Genomic DNA, 21,877 nt, shown 5'->3' on the forward strand with positions numbered 1-21,877 from the left:
CACCTCTTACACTCCCATGGAGTCATCCCATGATGAAGGAAATACTGAAATAGACCTGGTTCCTCTCTGTGCCGTAGGGAAGCACACTGAGATTTAATCACGACTTCTGGAACTTAGGACTGCCTTCCGTGCAGGGAGGTTGTGCTTGTGCCCTTTATCTGCCCTCCCTTCTGGCTCCCTTTTGTTTCATTAGAGTGTGGAATTTTCCGCCTGCCAGCCAGGCTCTGATCCTTGAAAAGAAGCTAATTGAACAGAAGGGAGCTTTCATGTTTCACTCACTCTTGTGGGGAGGTGATGACCCCTTCATAGGGTCACCCAGGACCCACCTCCGCATTGATGAAGCTAAGACTCCGGCTGCTTAAATGCCCTTGAAGCACTGGCAGTAGGAGTGCTTTGGGGCCAAGGCTTCCATGTGGCCCCTGACATGGAGAGGCCAGAGTGGTGTGCCCCTCTCCACCCTGCAGAGGCACCGTGGACCTCCACATGCAAATTTCATTTTTCTTGAAGTGAAGCAGAGAATGCAGTTCAGCGATGTGACCCATAGTCATGTATATGGCTGCATGCAGAGGTGTGATTATTCTACCCACCACATGCGGAAACCAGCCTCTGCTGCAGAGTCCCCCAACACCCAAGTTCCTTGGGCCATCCATCACGGAGAAGGCTTTCAGAGTCAGAATGTTAGAATAATTTTGATGCTTGATCTTTCAAGAGAAAATTAACTTCATAGCAAATAATTCACTTTTTTGAGTTAAAATTCATATAATTTAAACTTCACCATTTTAAAGTGTACATTTAATTGGCTTTAATATATTCACCGTACTGTGAATTACCACTATCTCATTGAGAACATTTCCATCTCACCCAAAAGAACCCCCATACTTGTTAGCAGGTACTCCCAGTTTTCTCCTCTCTTCATCCCCTGGTAACTAGTAATCTACCTTCTGTCTCTTTGGATTTGCCTGTTGTGGACATTTCATATAAATGAGATCGTACGATTTGTGTTTTTTTTGGGTCTGGCTTCTTGCGCTTTTCAAGGCTTACTCATGCTGCAGCGTGTATCTGTACTTTGTTCATTGTGATGGCTGAATAATGGTCCATTGTATGGTTATACCACATTTTATTTATCCAAATGGACGTTTGTGTTGTTTCCACTTTTTGCTGTTATGAATAATGCCTCATAGCAAATAATTCACTTTTTTTTTTTTTAATTTATTTATTTCTTTATTTTTGGCTGCGTTGGGTCTTTGTTGCTGCGCGCGGGCTTTCTCTAGTTGCGGCGAGTGAGGGCCACTCTCCATTGCAGTGCGAGGGCTTCTCATTGCAGTGGCTTCTCTTGTTGCGGAGCATGGGCTCTAGGCACGCAGGCTTCAGTAGTTGTGGCACACGGGCTCAGTAGTTGTGGCTCACGGGCTCTAGAGCACAGGCTCAGTAGTTGTGGTGCACGGGCTTAGTTGCTCCACGGCATGTGGGATCTTCCCGGACCAGGGCTCGAACCCGTGTCCCCTGCATTGGCAGGCGGATTCATAACCACTGCGCCACCAGGGAAGCCCAATAATTCACTTTTATTAACAAGTAATACCACCAAAACCCAGCGAGGCCCCACAGAGAACATTCAGTCCTTTATTATTTGACAGCGCAGATGCAGGTGACCTTAACAGCCTGCCCATGCCTGTCACTTCACTCAGAGCTGTAGCCGGAGGATGAACACAACGCTGTTTATTTTGTGAACTCAGCCACACAGGCCAAGAAGAAACCCAGTTGGCTGGGGAGGGTGAAAATCCTAGAAATCCTTTCGGATTATGCCGGGTAGCGCTGTGGAAGAGGGGCTGTGATTATAGTAATAGAACCCGTAATGCCATTGCAGAGTCGCCGGAATTCCTGTGAGCGGCTTCCCCCACCCCACTGAAACGCACAGCCTGTTTCCTTCAAATCACGTCACTGCAAGGGACACTTTCACAGTGGTTGTCATAGGATGAGCAGCTTTGCTGTGAGTCACTTATGTCCCTTAACCACAGCTACTCCTCCAAAGGCCTTCATTTACTCAGCTGCCCGTAACAACCACCCATAGGTTCACCCTGCAGACCTGGCTTAGCCAAGTTAATTTTCAGGATTGCGATGTGAACAGGAACAGCAGGCAGTAGAGGTAGCTGGGCATCCCTGATACCCCAAGCCACGCTGCCGAGTGAGCATACGGGTATGAGGAAGGCATCTCGGGGCGCTCTCGCCTGGACTTCCTCTAGGTCTTCTGAGCTCCTCAGGGCACAGTGTCCCCGGTGGGTCACAGCCAGCCTTCAGAGAACTCTCTCTGGGTCTAAGTGTCCCTGGAGCGTGGCTAGCACAGTTCCACAGAGATGGGGACTCTGATAGCTCCTGCAGGAGATGGCAAACACGTGGCTGTGAGAGTCCACAGAGAGCCACACTGGAGATGCCGTGGCCACTGTGGGTGACATCAGGGGCTGCTCTGGCTTTCGTTGTGTAAACTGTCAAAACTGTTCACCAAACGAAACAGACTGAGACTTTTAAAGATTTTTGTTTTGCCAAAGAAGCTCAGTTGTGCAATCAAGATAAGAAATCATACATAAAAGAGAGAGAAGAGGATAATTGGAAAAGAAGAAATAAAACTGATGTTGTTTCTGATGGCATGATTGTGTACGTAGAAAGTCCAGAAGAATCTATCGATAATTTGTTAGAATTAAAAATGTGAGGGGCTTCCCTGGTGGCGCAGTGGTTAAGAATCTTCCTGCCAATGCAGGGGACATGGGTTTGAGCCCTGGTCCGGGAAGATCCCACATGCTGCAGAGCAACTAAGCCCGTGCACCACAACTACTGAGCCTGCGCTCTAGATCCCGCGAGCCACAACTACTGAAGCCGCACGCCACAACTACTGAAACCCGTGTGCCTAGAGCCCGTGCTCTGCAACAAGAGAAGCCACCGCAATGAGAAACCTGTGCACCGCAATAAAGAGTAGCCCCCACTGACCACAACTAGAGAAAGCCCGCGCGCAGCAGCGAAGACCCAACGCAGCCAAAAATTAATTAATTAATTAATTAATAATAAAAAATGAATTTGGCAAGGTTGCTAAATACAAGATAAGTAAACAAAAATCAGTTGTATTCTTATATAATAGCAACAAACAAATAGAAAATAAAAATATCTTGTATCAACAAATATGAAATACCTAAGAATAAATCTAAAGAACAATGTGCAAAGCCTTTACTCAGAAAACTGCAAAGTATTAGTGAGAGAAATTTTGAGCAACCTAAATTAATGGAGGGGATAGACAATATTTGTGAGTTGCAAGACTTTCCAATAGAGAGATGTCAGATTTCCCTACAGTGACCTGTAGATTCAGTGTACACGTTTTAAAATCCCAGCAGGTTTTTTTCTTATGGAATTTAATAAACTGATTCTTAAATTTATAAGGAAAAGCAAAGAGCCAAATTAAGCAAGACAGTCTTGAAGGAGAACAATACTAGATGATTTACACTACCAGCTATCAATACTAGTTATTAAGCAACAGCAGTCAAGACAGTGTGAAATTGGCACAAAGGACAAATAAACCAACGGGACAGGAGAGTCTGGTAGCAGATGTACATAGATACGGTCTCTTGAATTGTGACAGGTAGCACTGCTCTGCAGCAGGGAAAGGGGACTGGGTCAACTAGATATCCATCTGAAAAAAAGTCAAACTTGACCCCTTTGGCAGGTAGAATTACTAAAACAGCCCCACCAAGAACTACCTCTGTAATCCCCAGAACCTGTGAGTATGATGAAATATCATTCCCACGGTTATGTTGTATTATATACACTTGACCTAAAGATGGGGAGATAATGGCCAATAAACATGTGAAATGATGCTCAATTTTGTTGGCCCTAAGGGTTATTCAAATTAAAACCACAGTGAGATACCATTTCACACCCATCAGAATGGCTAAAATGAAAAGGGCTGACTGACAATTCCAAGTATTGGCAAGGATGTTGTATTAGTTTCCTAGGGCTGCTGTAACAAATTGCCACAAACTGGGTGACTTACAACAACAGAAATTTATTCTCTCACAGTCCTGGAGGCTAGAAATACTAAATCAAAGCGCTGGCAAGGTTGGTTCCTTCTGGAGGCTCTGAGGGAAGATCTGTTCCATTCCCCCTCCCTAGCTTCTACTGGTTGCCAGCAACCCTTGGCATTCCTTGACTTGTAGTTGTGTTACTCCAGTCTCTGCCTCTGTCTTCACATGGTGTTCTTCCTTCTGTGTGTTTCTGTGTCCTAATTTCCCTCTTATAAGGACACCAGTTGCATTGGATTTGAGGCCAACCCTAATCCACTATGACCTCAACTTAACTTGACTACATCTGCAAAGACCCTATTTCCAAATAAGGTCATATTCACGGTTTCCAGGTGGACATGAATTCTAGCGGGATAGTATTAACCCACTATAGATTTGCAACAACTAGAATCTGGTGTATTGTTGACTGAAGTGTGACAAAATGACCCACTAATTTCACCCAATAGAAGTGTGTATATGTATTGACCAAAAGATATATACAAAAATGTTCCATAGCAACTCCATTTATAATACCTACAAACTGGGAACACCCAATGTCCATTAATACTGTAATAGATAAATAAATTGAGGTATAGTCATACCGTTATTCACACAATGGAGTACTATATAGCTATGAAAATGGAAAGAAATAATGCTACATTTTACAACATGAATGATCCTTACAAACATAATATTGAGTGGAAGGAGTCAGATACAAATAAGAACTTATGTATGATAAAATTCTAAAGCATGCAGAACTCTTCTGTTTGAAAATGAGGCAGTGGTTACCTTTAGGAGGTATTAATGGGGAGAGGCGTGAAGTGGATATCTGGGATGCTGGTCGTAGTCTAGACCTTGATCTGGGTGGCAGATAATGGGTTCATTCACTTTGTGCAGATTCATCAGGCTGTACACTTATAATATGTGTACTTTTCTGTATTATTTATACTTACATTGAAAGTTTCTCTAAAAAATAACAATGAAGGATGTAGAGAAATTGGATCCCTCATATACTGCTAGTGGAGAATGTGAAATGATGTAGCCACTTTGGAATACAGTCTGGCAGTTCCTCAAAAGGTTTTTTATTAAAAAAGCTACTATATGACCCAGGAATTCTACTCCTACATGAACTGAGAACCCCCAAGAGAACAGAAAACATATGTCCATAGGAAAACTTGTATATGTATGTTCATAGTGGCACTATTCCTAATAGCTGAGAAGTAGAAACAACCCAAATGTCCATCAACAGATGAATGGATAAACAAATATGGCATATCCATACGATGGAATATTATTTAGCCTTAAAAAGGAATGAAATATTGATACATTCTATAATGGATGAACTTGAAAACACGCTAAGTGAAATACGCCAGACACAAAAGGCCACATATTGAATGAACCCATTCATGGGAAATGTCTAGAATAGGCAAATCCATAGAGACTTGAAGTAAACTAGTGGTTGCCAGGAGCTGCAGAGGAGAATGGTGAGTGAGTGCTCATGGGTATGGATTTCTTTCTTTTTCTTTTTTAATTGTGGTAAAATATACGCAATATAAAATTTACCTTTTTAACTATTTGTAAGTATATAGTTCAGTTGGGTTTCTTTTTTTTTTTTTTTTTTGAGATTGAAGCAGTGCAAGCTTTATTCAATGGCCAGAGAATGGAGAAGTGGGAACTTAGTTTACAACTATCAACTTAGTTTACAACTATCACCTTAATGGCGAGAAGGATTTGCTTTTTTTGGGGGCAGGATATAGTTGTTTTACAATGTTGTGTTAGTTTCTACTGTATACAGCAAAGTGAAGTAGAGTACCCTATGCTCTACAGCAGGTTCTCATTAGTTATCTATTTTATACATATTAGTGTATACATGTCAATCCCAATCTCCCAATTTTTCCTACCCCACCCCTCTTTTCCCCCCCTTGGTGTCCATACGTTTGTTCTGTACATCTGTTGCAGTCAGGTTTCTTTTTGATAAAAATGTTCCAGGATTAGTGGTGATGGTTGTACAACTTTGTGAATATACTAAAAACACCTCAGTTGTACCATTTAAAAGGGTGAATTTTATGGTATGTAAATTATATCTCAATAAAAAGAAATGTATATTCAACATCCTTGTCCTTAGGGAAATGCAAATGAAAACCACAGTGATATACTACACACACATTAGGATGGCTATTATAAAAAAATGGAAAATAGCAAGTGTTGGTGAGGATGTAGAGAAACTGGAACTCTTGTGCTTTGCTGGTAGAAATGTGGTATAACTACTGTGGAAAAGTTTAGTGGTTCCTTAAAAAGTTAAACACAGAATTACTATGTGATCCAACAATTCTACTTCTATACCCCAAAGAATTGAAAGCAAGGACTCAAACAGATACTTATATACCAATGTACATAGCATTATGCACAATTGCCCAAAAAATGGAAACAATCCAAATATCCATCAACAGATGAATGATAAACAAAATGTGGTATATACATACAATGGGATATTATTCAACCTTAAAAAGGAATAAAATTCTGATGTAGGGTACAACATGGATGAACCTTGAAAACATTATGCTAAGTGAAATAAGCCAGACACCAAAGAACAAATATTTTATGATTCCACTTATATGGCTATCATATTTGTCACAAAATTTTCCACAATTTTCGCTGGAATTTTGGCAAATGATATATTTGAAGGACAGAATCGTTTTTATATAATAATAAAACTACCATTTATTGAATATTTCCAGTGTGTTGGGCATTCAACCAGACTTTGTAATGGATTATCTCTTTTAATCTTAACCATATCCTTAGTAGAATGCAACATTTTCCCATATTATAGATGAGGAAATTGAGTTTCACAATCATATAGCCAGTAAATGAATGAGCTGGGATATGAATGAGTGAACAAATTCATGTTACCATATCATATTTCATATCATGAAATATGCATGTTTTGTCATAAGAAGAGCTGTTAAGCTAGCCAGTTTTACTGTATCTTTAATGTTTTGAATAGGCAATATATTCATTGAAAAAGTACTAAAAAAAGCATGGTAAGTCTCCCTCCCACCGCTGTTCCCTCTCCACCTACTTCTCACAGTATTTCCCACCTCCGCTCCAGATACTCATTTTAATAGTACCTTATATATGCTCCCATGCATTTTGTATGCAGGTATGAGTAAATATGAATATATATCCTCATCTCCCTCTCCCTTTATTTTACACAAAGGGTTAAAGTTGGTCCATTTAGTCTATTTGCTATTGTAAGACTTGGCTACCTCTTTGGTGCAAAGTATACCACAAAGTGAATCTCTGATTGAATTAATTATCTTTCATCTTGGAGAGATTCTTCATGCAGAGAGTTCAATTTGTTTAGATGGTAATTTCATATTGAAAAAAGTTTCAGGCCAAACTCCAGCACTGCCAAGTCTTATGTAACCAACAGAAGCTGAGCTTTCAACCAGCTGCCATATGTTGTAAGGAATAAAACCAGAGGACTGATGAGATAATTCTTAAGAAACAAGTTCTTACTCTCAGAGTCTCTAGGAAAAATATATCTGGAGTGGAAGGCAGGGGAGGGCATATGACCTTTATCAAGCTTATCTACCATAGTGGAAATAATGTCTGTACAAAACCAAATGTTTGTTACCATAAATTCTGCATCACAATTAAAATCCAAACAGTTTTTTTTTTTTTTAAGCAGTCAAATCAATCAAAATCCAATACTTGAGAATGAAGAGCTTCTTTGAAACCACAGTAACACTTAAATATGGTTAAGACTCTGATGGCCAGTCCTTGTGTCTGAGTGATTCCCTGGGCCCAGCAAAGGGACCAAGTTTCCAGAGCCCTGAAGATAAGGGATAACACCCCAAAATATGGTCTGATTTTCCACTCCACGTTCATTGGCCAGGCAGCTGCTAAGAACAAAGGCTGCATCTCCCAATACCTGGCAAACAAATGCAGTATTTCCTCATAAATTGATTGCTTCTCTGAGGTGCCCTCAAGTGTATTTGTGGAGAAGCTTCAAGAACAAGTCAAGGATCAGCTGTCCTTCAATGAGACTGGAGAAGTTCCATGAAAGAATCTGGATGTCATGAAGGAGGCAATGGTTCAGGCAGAGGGAGCCGCCGCTGAGATTACTAGGAAGCTGGAGAAACAGGAGAAGAAACGCTTAAAGAAGGAAAAGAACAGCTGGCTGCAGTTCCCCTTGCATCTTCAGAAAACAGCATCAGTGCTCAGGGGGAGTGCGAGGAGACAAGTGCAAGACCCACAAAGAAGACAGTGAAAGCCCCAGGAGGCTTCTCAGGAGAATGGCACGGAAGATTCTTCGGTCTCTTTCTCCAAACCCAAGAAAAAGAAATCTTTTTCCAAAGAGGAGCTAGTTAGTAGTGATCCTGAAGAGACAGCTGGCGGTGGAAGTCTTCCCAAGAGGAAGAAATCTTTCCCCAAAGAGGAACCAGTTAGTGACCCTGAAGAGTCAGGAAACAAGAGTGTCCCAAAGAAAAAGAGGAAATTCTCCAAGGAGGAGCTGTAAGCTGTGGACCGGAGGAGGCTGCTGGCAGCAAGAGCAGCAGTTCCAAGGAATGAAAAAGTTCCAAAAGCTACCCCAGGAAGATTAGAATGGACCTTTCCCTGGTGGGGCGTAACCTGCGGAGATACTTCCCAACCCATCTCCTGTATCCCAATAAAAACGAATTCACAAGAAAAGATAAGTAAATAAGGTTAAGACTCAAATGCAGGAATTTGGTGGGTTGAAAGGCTAATTAAACTTCCAGCTTGCTCAAATAGAATTACAAATAGGCAAAGTAGTGTTTTTCACAGCAGTCACTGGAATCACCCACACTGGACAGCTGTGAGGTATGTTTGAGTCCTGAGACAATAAGGAATCCAGGCATCCATCAGACAGCCTCCTGTTGTCCTTTCTTCCCATCCAGAGATTTGTGATGTGGAATGACACCACCGCCAGCAACTGCAGCCTTGATGAGTCCGATTCTTCATCTCCGTGAGGAGCAAGTTGTAGGTGACAAGAGGGGACACACTTTACCTTTAAGTCTTTTGATGCATTTCCTTCCAGTTAAAGTTCCTCTGCAGTGAGGTCCTCTAGGACTCCAGGGTGACTGCCCTGTACCCAGACTCACTCATGCCCGCAAGTCCACAGCTGCTCGTCCCAGATTTCAGGTGTCAATGAACATGGTCCACCAGGAACTGCAAGCCAGCTGTCTTCGAGGGGAAACCACCTTTGTCTTGGCATCTCTGGAGTCCTTCCCAGCCTTACCACCAGCCGTTTCCAATTCTGGTGAAGCTCAAACAAGCAAGGCAAAGGGCTCAACTCAGACACCCAGTGAGGTCCCATTGCCTGCTCCTTCTTTGCACTGCAATTCAAACTGCTAGAAATTCATGTTAACAAAGGGTTATTATGTGTCATGCTTCTTAAGAAAACACCCCCTTTTCGCTTTCTAATAGACTGCTTAGTAACATATATACATGTTACTTACAGAATATTCATGTAAGGTGCTTTCTGGAATGGTTTGGCTTAGTGCTCCTTGAGGGTGAAGCTCTGGGGGCTCCAGAGATGTGCGTGGAGGATGAGGGCTGGGAAAAGTGTTGGTCTTACTTCAGAGTGAGACTATACAGAGTCCCTCTCCCGAAGCTGCTTCTCTGGAGCTCAATGACTTTGACTTGCCTGTATTTTCTGTCCCCAGGTACTGGCGGAGGGCACTGGGCATGCAGGTGCGCTATGTGCGCCACGAAGACTATCAGTTCTGTTACTCCTTCCGCGGCAGGCCTGGGAACAAGCCTTCCGTCCTCATGCTCCACGGATTCTCTGCCCATAAGGACATGTGGCTCAGCGTGGTCAAGGTGCAGTTCTAGAGCCTTCTCTCTTCAGAGGGTGTCACTCAGTCAAGAAGAGGTTTCCACTTGGACACGATGTCATCAGGGGTAGAAAGCAAGGGGAACCCAGAACTGTGGCTCAAATCATCCTAAAATTAATGCAGTATATTATTCAGATCCTTTTATCAGACAAAATTTATTGAATTGAATGTTATTTGTAGAATCTGTGCCTTAAAAATCGTTTCACCGTATGAGTATTTCTTAGGGAAGATTTCTGACACTCAGCTTCATCTCAGGCCTGTCATGACTATCAAGATCCAGCTTTTAAAAAATCATTTGTTTTTTTATACTCCAAGATTCTCCTCTTCCTTCCCCTCCTCCACCCTTTTCTGTTTCTCCTTCTCCCCTCCCCATCTCCTTCCGTCTTGCTTCTATTTCTGCTTTTTCTTTTCCGTAGCCCTTTAGAGAAACAGTCTTGATCTGGCAGCTTTCTGGGATAGTTTTCCAAATCACTCCCTTTCTGTCCTGGTTTACTTGGGTGTGGCAACTTGCTTTACTGGTAAGAGTGAACAGCTGGTGAAGATGGGGGCTAGGAGAGGTCTTGGGAGGGAAGCACCCCAGGCTCCCACCTCAAGCAGGACCATACCTGAATGATCCCAAGTATGCTTCACACCAGGAGGAAAAAGCTCATACATCCTCTACTTCCTTATGTTCTTATTTCCAAATTTCACTATGACAGTCATCCTCATGCCTTAATGAACCTCTCACTTGCTGTCTCCATCTTTCATATAACTGGATATCTGTTTATTGATAATTGATGTTTCTCAGGTTTCTGGTTAAATGTGGCACATATTTAAATGGAAGAAGGTGTTTAGGATAAAAATACCCTAGGAATTAGACCTAATGCAGGGAAAAAAAAAGTTGAAACCAGAATTAGGGCGATCAGACATGGTTCTTAGGAAAAGCATTGCTCCTGTGGGCGCTGGAGCTGGACAGGACTCTGGGAGAGCAGAACTATCCCTTATAGTCCCAAGTCAGTGGCTGCGTGACTGGAGTTAAGTGTGGAAGGGGTGAGGGAAAGGAGAAGGATGTAGTACCTGCCAGCTGGTGTCAAGAAAGAGCAAAGGACGCAGGCCTGCTACCCTGACCTTTGTCCCCCTTTTCCAGTCATCCCCCGAGTCCCCTTCCATTTCTGTATTAGATTTGGGGGGTTTCTGCTCCCTATAAGGCTACTGGCAATGTTTATTCACATCAGATGTTACTAGGGTAAGATACTGGGTGGTCCAGGTTCATAACCTCCCCGGGAGTGGCTATCCAGGTCACTTGGTAAGTAGGGGTAGCCTCCCCAGAAAAATGGGCAGACATGTTCTACACTGCACATACTGACACTCTGCGCCTGTGTATCCTCAGTTCCTTCCAAAGAACCTGCACTTGGTCTGCGTGGACATGCCAGGACATGAGGGCACCACCCGCTCCTCCCTGGATGATCTGTCCATAGATGGGCAAGCCAAGAGGATACACCAGGTAAGCAGGAGGCTCCACCAAAAATTACCCAGGTGGGTCTTGCCCACCATTGCATGCCCAAGTCTGAAGAGCAGGCAAGGGAGTTCCATTCTGACTCAGCCATTCTCCAATGCATTCTATCTGCAAGTAATTGCAAACAAAATGGCAGCAGCCCAGTGGTATCCTTGGTCAGCTGTGGAGGACCAGGGCTTATTGCAGACTGTTCTCCTCTAAGCCTATTGCAGTTGTTTCTAAAGAAATACAATCTGGGCATTTTCTCAGCTCTTCAGAAAGGGAGTTTAGAATTCCTCAAGACCATTTATTTTTTTAGAGTCTATTTTTCTGCTTACCAGCTACATGATGACAATAACAGCATGTCTGCCTAATTGTAGAGGATGGGGAGGGTGCTCTTTGCATTTTGTTCTAATTTAGTATCTGTCTTCAGCCCCCTCTGACTGGGCTTTCAAGGTCATGGGGCTCATGAACTATTTCAAAATTTAGTGGTTCATAAGCTTCAAATGGACATATTTTCCCCAGTTGAGGATATTTATTTAATGCCTGCCCCTCTCCCCCCATTGAACTATGTATTCTGTTGAGGTCAGGAACCTTGTTTCTTTGACTCTTTGCTGTATCCTCAGCAGCTGACCATAGTTCCTTGTACATAATAGACATCCAATAAATATTTTTTAGGTGAATGGGCAGATGGGTGGAGAGTTGGTTGAATGGTCGGATAGATGGAAAGTTGGATGGATGGTTGGATGAGCGGTTGGATGGTTGAATAGATGGATGGGTGGATCATTATCTGAATGGATGGTTGGATGGATGGGAAGGCCTGTAAATTAGGGCAGCAGTCAGCAAACTGTGGCCCGTGGGCTCTGTTTGGCCTGCCACCGACTTTTGTAAGGTAAGTTTTATTGGGAGTCAGCCACATTCACTCATTAACATGTTGTCTTTAGCTGCTTTTGTGCTACAACAGGAGAGTTGAATAGTTGCAACAGAGGTCATGTGGCCCACAAAAATTTTCCCAAGAAAATATTTACTCTCGGAACCTTTATTTTAAAAGTTTGCTGACTGATGAATTAGGGGAATCCTTGTTGATTTTATACTTACAAATGACCCTTCAGTAACCTGTGCCAGGTAAAGAGAAGTACATGCATGTAACAGGGCTCATCTGGATAATAGATCCAGTAGATTCCAGATTCCCTTTCATCAACAGTCCTTTTCACTTGTCCGCATAGGAAGTACAGAGGTTTTCTACTCTGTAATCACCATTGTCATTGTCATTTTCCACAGCTGTGTAACCAAGCCTCTTTCTCATTTCCCTTCCTAGTTTGTAGAATGCCTCAAGCTGAACAAAAAACCCTTCCACCTGATAGGCACCTCCATGGGCGGCCATGTGGCTGGGGTGTATGCTGCTTACTACCCATCAGATGTCTGCAGCCTGTCTCTTGTGTGCCCTGCTGGTGAGTTATGAGGCTGAAATAACCCTATGAGTGACTTGAGCACAGCGGGGTCTGAATCTCTGAAGACATAAATGGCAGTGTCTGCTATGACTGTTCTTTTAGAGTCATCTTTTCGACGATATTTTAGAGATACTAATCAGATTGCTTCAGCGATATAAACAATAGTTGTATAACCATAATCATAACCATATTGAGTGGTTTTTTTTTATTTTAACATCTGTATTAGAGTATAATTGCTTTACAATGGTGTGTCAGTTTCTGCTTTATAACAAAGTGAATCAGTTATACATATACATATGTGCCCATATCTCTTCCCTCTTGCATCTCCCTCCCTCCCACCCTCCCTATCCCACCCCTCTAGGGGGTCACAAAGCACCGAGCTGATCTCCCTGTGCTATGCGGCTGCTTCCCACTAGCTATTTATTTTACATTTGAAAAATATGGAACGCTTCACGAATTTGCATGTCCTTGCACAAGGGCCATGCTAATCTTCTCTGTATGGTTCCAATTTTAGTATATGTGCTGTCGAAGCAAGCACTTGAGTTTTAAAATATAGAGCCAGCCTTATTCCACAAAGAATTTGAGGTGGTTAATTTAAAAGTGTATAGTACTTTACGACCTATAAATACTTTGAAATATAATGATAATATTAACACACAACATTTATTGAATTCTTATGAGCTAAGAATTTATATGAATTTATATGGATTTAATTCTTGCCTTAACCTTATGAGATGAAGGTACTATTATTATGCCTCTTCCTTTTTTTGCTGAAAACTCAGAGATCTTTATTCATTATAAGATTTTTTAAAAATTAATTAATTTATTTATTTTTGGCTGTGTTGGGTCTTCGATGCTGCACGCGGGCTTTCTCTAGTTGTGGCGAGCGGGGGCTACTCTTCCTGGCGGTGCGTGAGCTTCTCATTGCTGTGTCTTCTCTTGTTGTGGAGCACAGGCTCTAGGCAGGGGGGCTTCAGTAATTGCAGCACATGGGCTCAGTAGTTGTGGCTCGCAGGCTCTAGAGCGCAGGCGCAGTAGTTGTGGCACACAGGCTTAGTTGCTCCAAGGCATGTGGGATCTTTCCAGACCAGGGCTCGAACCCGTGTCCCCTGCATTGACAGGCGGATTCTTAACCACTGCACCACCAGGGAAGTCCCACAAGATTTTTTTTTTTTTTAATCAACAAACTTTAGTTTCTCTGTTCTTAAAGGTATTCATGTCAACTTGAGCTGTAACATGTCCCCTGAAATTATGATCTGATGTTGGATTTTTATTTTTTTTATTTTTATTTTTAAAATATGGTACTTCATGAATTTGCGTGTCATCCTTGCACAGGGGCTATGCTAATCTTCTCTGTATTGTTCCAATTTTAGTATATATGCCCCTGAAGCGAGCACTAAAGTTAGATTTTAAATTTTTTTTATATATAAGCCTTCAAACTTGGATTTAGAGTGTGTTAGTGAGAAAAATCTTAATTTTTCTCTCTTCTTCCTTTGCTTGCTCCCCTCCCCACCCCCAGTACTTTATTGGAGTATGGTTTACAAATAGTAAATTGTCCGGATTTTTAGTGTATATCTCAGTGACTTTTTACTTATGTAATTCTTACCCAGATCGATTTAGTATGCCCATTTTATAGGTGGGAACATAGAAGTAGTTATGTCAGTGCTGGAGCCAGGATAAGGACTGACCCTAGGCTGTCTCGCTCCAGAGCCCAAGCTGTGGTTTTTGGGGGAAGTCCTTTCATATTCACTACCTCTTTTATATATGACTCATATTCATTACCTCCTTTACCCGCTAGAAACCAGCCATGAATTGAACTTGTACACCTTCCACTGAAACATAACTAAATTTACCTTTGAAATCTTTTACTTACTCTGAAAGTTAAGTTTTCAGGTCTGTTAAGCTCATTGCAATCGAAGGCAAGCTCCCAAAGGGTTTTCTCTTCTCCTTTTCCCAAGCACTGTGTCTGAAATCGTTTAGTCTTATAAAGTTTGAGAATTGGAGGAATAGCCCCTCTGGAAGGTTATTTAGATTTTAAATCACTTACGGAAGGTCAGATCTTAAATCACTTACGGAAGGTCTTTTTTGAGATTATGTTCATTTGCTCAGAGAAGAGTTTTACACCAGAGTTTCCATTAGAAGTTTAGAATTACATTTGTTTATATACGAAAATGAAAAGATATGCTTCTTTTACTTTGAAATAATTTTACATTTACAGAAATGTTGCAAAGATAGTACAGAGAAGCCCACATGCCCTTCACCCAGTTCTCCCCTTTAACAGCTCATGTACCTCAGTAAATTTGTCACAACTAGGAAACCAACACTGGTTCATTACTGTTAACTAAACTCCAGGCTTTATTTGGATTTCATTAGTTTTTCCACAAATGTCCTTTTCTGTTCCAGGTTCCAGTTCAGGATATACCACATGACATTTAGTTTAGGATTATTTTTAAAGCAGAAGGAAATAGATCATGTAATCTGCCCATGACATCATGAGAGCCACACGATACCCATGTTAGATTTAGAGGAGTTGCTGAATATAGGAGTTTTATAAAGTGTGGATTTCTGTGGCACAGTATGGATGCCACTGCCTCTCTTGCAAAGCTCTAGCTCTTCAGCTAAGTTAAACACCTAGAAATTTGCTCAGTGTTGGGAATGAAATTAGTTTTACCCTCCTGTATACGTCAGCTCTTGTGAACTCTTGGTGTCGTGCTTCAGGTGATAGAAAATAATGGTCAGTCTCAAAGCTGTTCAGGCTCAGGATCGCCTGATGCTCCCCTGGAGGAGGAGGGACTATGTGGAGGGCAGCTACTGCCCCAACATGGGGGACAGCTCACAAGGGGACTCATTCTCGCTGTGTTTGTGGATTGACCCCAAATAAGAGATTATTAAGTGGGTCCAGGCGGACGGAAGGAGTAGTCTGTCACTCCAGTCCAGTCATGTATCTCACCAGGTCTCCTCTCAACCATACAGATGTGAAAGGGGCTCAGGCAAACTGTCTTCTAGCCTGGTGCTCCTTAAACTCTATCCTACGTATGAATCCCCTGGCAACTTTAGTGAGATTCTGATTTAAGAGACTTAGGGGAAGGGCTGCTGAGATGCTGCATTTCTTATGGGCTCCCAGTACCACTGGTCCATGGACCACAGTTTGAGTAACGAGCCCCTAAAGTATTCTGAAGAATTTTTTTCTGTGTTTCTCAGAGTGTGGTTCTGACTTTGAGCAAGGATGTCGGTACCAATGAAAAAGAAATCTACTGGTGAAGAACACCAGAAATATATTAGTTCTGGGCTGATACTGGAAGTTCTCTATATAAACTGGGGTTTGGTAAGAAGGTAGATATATTGCCAAGCTGTTTTGGTTTGAATCCCACAGGTCTGCAGTACTCAACTGATAATCAGTTTGTACAACGGCTCAAAGAACTGCAGGAGTCGGCCGCCGTAGAGAAGATTCCCTTGATCCCATCCACTCCAGAAGAGATGAGTGAAATGCTCCAGCTCTGCTCCTATGTCCGCTTCAAGGTGCCCCAGCAGGTAACGTGGTCTCAGCAGCAGTGTGCCTGCCCTCTGTCCAGGGCTCAGGTGGCCAGTACCTGCTTTCTCCTTGCGTTCCTGCCTTGTACTCATGTGTTCGTTCGTTCATTCAACAAGTATCTGTATCATGCCCATGATGTATCCGGCACTGTGCTTCAACAAGTATCTGTATCATGCCCATGATGTATCCGGCACTGTGCTTCAACAAGTATCTGTATCATGCCCATGATGTATCCGGCACTGTGCTTCAACAAGTATCTGTATCATGCCCATGATGTATCCGGCACTGTGCTTCAACAAGTATCTGTATCATGCCCATGATGTATCCGGCACTGTGCTTCAACAAGTATCTGTATCATGCCCATGATGTATCCGGCACTGTACTTGAGCACCGTGGGGAGTAAATAAGTCAGAGAAGGTCCCTGGGCAGATGCAGGCCAGTGGGGGAGGCAGACAATTAACAAGAAGACAAATAATTACAAATTGTAATAAGTTTTATAGAGGAAATGAAGATGGTGCAGTGATTGAAAACAGGGGAGGCCGGAGAAGCTTTGATAAGCTTCTGTGAGACAGCAGCATGGGCAGCGATGGATAAAACACAGTCAATTCAAGATGCTGGAAGGAGGCCAGGGTGACTGGAACCTAGAGGGTGAGGGAAAGAATGGGTTGAGAAAAGGTTGGAAAGGGATTCTGGGGCTGAATCAGAGATTCTCATTTTTAAAAAAATCTCAGGACCCCCTTTACACTCTTAAGAATTATTGAGAACCCCAACGAGCTTTTGTTTATAGAGGTTATAACTATTGATATTTACCGTATTAGAAATTAAAACTCAGAAAAACTTAAAACACAAGGATACACAGCACTTATTTCATTAGCCTTCAGAATGATGACATTATCCCTCATTATGTAGGCTCTGAACATCAGTATGCTTTAGAGAGAATGAAAGTGAAAAAGACAAGTGACATTTGGTGTTATTATGAAAATAGTTTGACGTCTTGGACTCCCAAGAACCACTTTGAGAACCACTGGGCTAGATCATGTAGGACCTTATAGGTTATGGGAAGGAGACTGGAGTTTTTCTGAGTACAATAGGAGAAACACTGAAGGATTGTAGGTGAGCACAGGCAGAAGCAGAGAAACCCATTAGGGTGCTGTTGTGGCTTGGAGATGAGGGTGGTGTAGACTGGGGTGGTAGCAGTGGAGACAAGACCGGAGAAGCTTTGGGAGGAAGAAGACAGGACTTACTGGCAAATTGGAATGAAGGATGAGGGAAGGTGAGGAGTCACAGGTGACTTTCTGGTACTTCAGTTGGATAAAGGTAGTGTTTTCTGAGTAAGAGAAGGAGATGGATGGTGAGCTTGAGCGATAAGCTAAGAGCTCCATTTTGGATGTTTGAAGTTCAAGTTCCCTGTGAGACCATCAAGTGCAGGTGTCAAGTAGGCAGTTGGCTATACAGGTGGAGCTGAGGAAAGTCTGGCCTGGAGTTCTACAATTAAAGCCATCAGCCAATGATGATATTAAAGGTCTTGGGTCTAAATGAGGTTGGGTAGGAAAAGTGTGTGGAAAACCAAGAGAGGAGAGTCTGAGGCTGAGACCTAACAACAGCAAATTATCTCACTCTGTTGCAGGAACTGGACCCTGCCTCAGGGTGGGGTGGGTCCTCCTAGGAGTTGAGAGAATGGGCTCTATTTAGAAGTTGTGAACATGACTCATTCATGGGTGTGGCCCATCTCTGAGGAGGCACCCAGAATCAGATTCTGCGGTGTGTTCTATCCATGAAATCCTCTTTTCAGTCATGACATTGCACTGATCCCCTGTCCACTGATCTCTTTCCAGAATAGAGTGGCCAAACAGGGTTTTAGAAATTTCCATGTTTTGAGTTGTCAGGGATGTGAAAACACTGGGAGAAAATAAATGCAGGCCCCAAAGTCTTTTCTGGAACACCCGAGCTCTCAGCCCGTTGTGTCACATTGTGTTATGATCTTCTCTTTGCTTGTTTGTGTCTTCCGTTCTTACCTCTGTAAGAGCAAGGACTCTGTCTTTGGCTGTTCATGCATGAGGTAGCTCCTAGGTATAGATTCGATGGATCAATGGATGGGAGGAAGCCTGGATAATGCAGGGATGGAGAATGGATGCGTAGGTAGATACAGGATAGATGGATGCATGAACTGATGCATGTGCATGCATCGATGATTTAGGGATGCTGAAAATAGCTGGATGGCTGAATGCTTGGTTGGGTGGATGGGAAAATGTCTGGAGACAGCAGGGATGGAGGGTTGGTGGATGCAGGATAGATGGATACGTGGGTAGACATATGCATATATGATTCAGAGGTGCAGGGTGGATAGGTGATGGAGGATGGATGGGTAGGTGGGTAGGTGGGGCAGAGGTGGAGGATGGATGGGTGGAAGATGGATAGATGCGTGAGTGCAGGATAGATAGTAGAACAAAGAAAACGTCTGCTGCTCAGCACTGTGTGTTGGACAGCTTGCCATTGGTCTCACCTCTGGGCTTCCACTTCCAGAGGAGTCAGATTCTGTCATGCTCCAGAGGGTGCGTTTAGTCCAGAGCAGTTATGGCAGGATCTTCCCACTTCAGTCAGTGCACAGGACTCCTGAGAGGGCATTTAAGGGGTTCAGACCATTCCCAGGGAGATGAGAGGAGTGATGGCTGCTAATGTGAGCCCTGGACACTACCTCAAGAACCCTGAGGCGGGGGAAGAGGCGGGCCGTATTCCTTCTGGCCACAGCACCTCTCTGGGCCCATCTGGCAGGTCCCGGAGGCCTGTCCTGTCCACGTGTGCTGCTGCCTCACAGCCCATGGCAGGGAGGGCCAGGGCAGTGTCACACAATGAGCACAGGACACTGGAAGCCTTCCCACAATTTCCCCAATAGTTTATTTCTTCATTGTTTGAGAGGCCCTTCATCCCCAATGGTTTAATTTTTTTTAAATAGACCTGTTTTGCATTGGGTATTACTGAGTAATTACTTGATATTATTTCCATCCTGATTGTGTCTCAGGCTAAGCGGAGATTTTCTCAAAGGCAAAGCAGCTATGAGGCCATCTCGGGTGTATTTTACATGCCGCAGGGGACCTTTGGCTTCACAGTATTACCAAAGTTCCTTTCTAATGAGAAGAAAAAAGCCTCTTATGAACCTAACTCCCCATTACATTGCATAGTACATCATGGGAATTTGGAGGACCAGGCCCTACAGACCTTGACAATGCCCTAAACTGCTGGAACCCTAAACTGCTGGACTTCTTTCCCTTCGTTGTCTTAGACCCATGTGAGGCCTGAGGATATGAATCTTCCCTTGCCTTCTGACTTTGGGTTATTTATCCTCAGATCCTGCAAGGCCTTGTCGACGTCCGCATCCCTCATAACAATTTCTACCGAAAACGTAAGTAGCCCTGCGTTAAGCTCTGAGCTTGTGTGACAAGTCAAGCTTTATGGGTGGCTGGCTCTTTTTTCTTACATTTCTGAGACTGATAGTTTTCTGGCGCCCCTCAAGAAAAAAGCGGTGGCTTAGACTCAAAGACTGTCGATACTCGCTGGTGTCCACGGCACAGCCCAGCATGCACTCACTTTGTTTTCCTTCTCTCAAAAGTGTTTTTGGAGATCGTCAGTGAGAAGTCGAGATACTCCCTCCATCAGAACATGGACAAGATCAAGGTCCCGACACAGATCATCTGGGGGAAACAAGACCAGGTATGTAGCGTGTCCCTGTGGCCTCCTGTGCCAGTCACACCGGGCTCTGAGGAAAAGCTAGAGGTCATTTATAATGGGAGCCTGGCTGGTTTCTGATCCCAGGAAGAGGTGGCACACACCTGGTCCAGGTGCCAGTGTTCACGGGGAGCATCATTCTGTGACCTGAGAGCAATGACATTGACCTCTTAAAATGTAAGGCAATGTTTTTTTTAAACATGCTTACAAGCTTTATTTTATAAATGTATTTATTTTATTTTTTTATTTATTTTTGGCTGTGTTGGGTCTTCGTTGCTGTGCGCGGGCTTTCTCTAGTTGCGGCGAGTGGGGGCTACTCTTCGTTGCGGTGCACGGGCTTCTCATTGCGGTGGCTTCTCTTGTTGCGGAGCACGGGCTTTAGGCGCGCGGGCTTCAGTAGTTATAGCTCGCGGGCTCTAGAGCGCAGGCTCAGTAGTTGTGGCACACGGGCATAGTTGCTCGGCGGCATGTGGGATCTTCCCGGACCAGGGCTCGAACCCGTGTTCCCTGCATTGGCAGGAGGATTCTTAACCTCTGCGCCACCAGGGAACCCCGTAAGGCAATTTAAAATCATTTTTGCAAATTATTTTTCTCAAAGCCATATAATCACATGGTACAAAAAACTTCAAAGAGTACAAAAAGATTTATAATGCGAACTTGGTCTCTTTAACATTCCAGATCCCAATTCCCATTTCTTCGAGGCAACGCTTACACTCTTGTGTATATTTCTTAAATTTTCTAAGGCAGGAGTTGGCAAACGTTTTCTGTAAAGGGCCAGATAGTACATATTTGCAACTTTGCTGGCGATAAGTTCTCTGTCACATCTACTCAACTATGCTGTGTGTTGCAAAAGCAGATGTGGGGACATGCAGACAAATGGCAGGCAGAGCTCCAGTGAACCTTTAGTCACAAAACAGGCAGGGGGCCATTGTTTGCCCGCTCCTATTCTAAGCATATATCAATATGCGTAAATAAGTTTATCTGTAAGTTTTTCAAACATGCTATATATATACTGTTTTGCACCTTAGTTCACATATATAAGAAAGATATACCTTGGAAATCACTTCATATCAGCCCATACAGATCTACTCATTCTATTTTTAAAAATATTTTATTTTGAAATAATCACAAATTTATAGAAGAATTGTAGAAATAGTACAGAGTACTCCTATATTGCTTTACCAGATTTCGTCTGTTTTAACTGCTTTATTGAAATATAATTCACATGCTGTAAAATTCACCTTGTGCACCCCAATGCAGCCCAGTCGTAGAACACTTCTGTCACTCCCCAAAGTTCCCTCTTGCCCATTTGCAGTTAATCTCCATTCCTACCCCAGCCCCATGCAACCACTGATCTGTTTTTTGTTTCTGTAGTTTTGCCTAGAATATAGTTTTCTAGAATTTTCATAAAATGGTATCGTATTGCATGTAGTCTTTTGCATCTGGCTTCTTTCACTCAAGCATAATGTTTTTGGGGTTCATCCATATTGTTGCATATACCAACAGTTTGTTCCTTTTTATTGCTGAGTGTCATTCCATGGTATGTGTGTACCACATCTTATTTATTCCCAACTTTTTAACAGTTGCCACACTGGCTTTATCATCCTCATCTAGATAGACCTAGAAATATGTATTTTTGGACCATTTGGAGTAGGTTGCTTACATTATGTGCCTTTACCCCCAATATTTCAAGGTGTATTTACTGCAAACCAGGATATTCTCTCACATAATCACAGTACGTTGTCACATTTAGGAAGTTTAACATTGATGCGATAGCTTTTAACTAATCTACAGTC

General features: G+C 43.0%; 1 protein-coding gene, 2 non-coding genes and 2 pseudogenes across 6 annotated transcripts in view; 2 read left to right on the forward strand and 3 right to left on the reverse strand.

The window, feature by feature from the left end:
• Positions 1–21,877, forward strand: part of ABHD6 (abhydrolase domain containing 6, acylglycerol lipase) — a 53,089-nt gene that overhangs the window by 26,896 nt on the left and 4,316 nt on the right. For all 4 annotated transcript variants that reach the window (XM_061195450.1, XM_061195452.1, XM_061195453.1 and 1 more), the window contains exons 4-9: positions 9,731–9,887; positions 11,271–11,384; positions 12,694–12,826; positions 16,200–16,357; positions 19,704–19,758; positions 19,966–20,066. In XM_061195450.1, the coding sequence (XP_061051433.1) occupies positions 9,731–9,887; positions 11,271–11,384; positions 12,694–12,826; positions 16,200–16,357; positions 19,704–19,758; positions 19,966–20,066 (718 nt within the window). The remainder of the gene's footprint in view (positions 1–9,730; positions 9,888–11,270; positions 11,385–12,693; positions 12,827–16,199; positions 16,358–19,703; positions 19,759–19,965; positions 20,067–21,877) is intronic.
• LOC133094764 (nucleolar protein 56-like) lies at positions 8,122–8,647 on the forward strand (annotated as a pseudogene).
• On the reverse strand, positions 8,927–9,514 carry LOC133094907 (histone H2A.Z-like; annotated as a pseudogene).
• Positions 13,261–13,364, reverse strand: LOC133095872 (U6 spliceosomal RNA). The gene has a single exon (XR_009701727.1). It is a non-coding gene; the product is annotated as a U6 spliceosomal RNA (small nuclear RNA).
• On the reverse strand, positions 14,119–14,223 carry LOC133095869 (U6 spliceosomal RNA). Its single transcript, XR_009701724.1, has one exon. It is a non-coding gene; the product is annotated as a U6 spliceosomal RNA (small nuclear RNA).

Source organism: Eubalaena glacialis, chromosome 7 (genome assembly GCF_028564815.1).
Source record: "Eubalaena glacialis isolate mEubGla1 chromosome 7, mEubGla1.1.hap2.+ XY, whole genome shotgun sequence".
Classification (NCBI taxonomy): Eukaryota; Metazoa; Chordata; class Mammalia; order Artiodactyla; family Balaenidae; genus Eubalaena; species Eubalaena glacialis.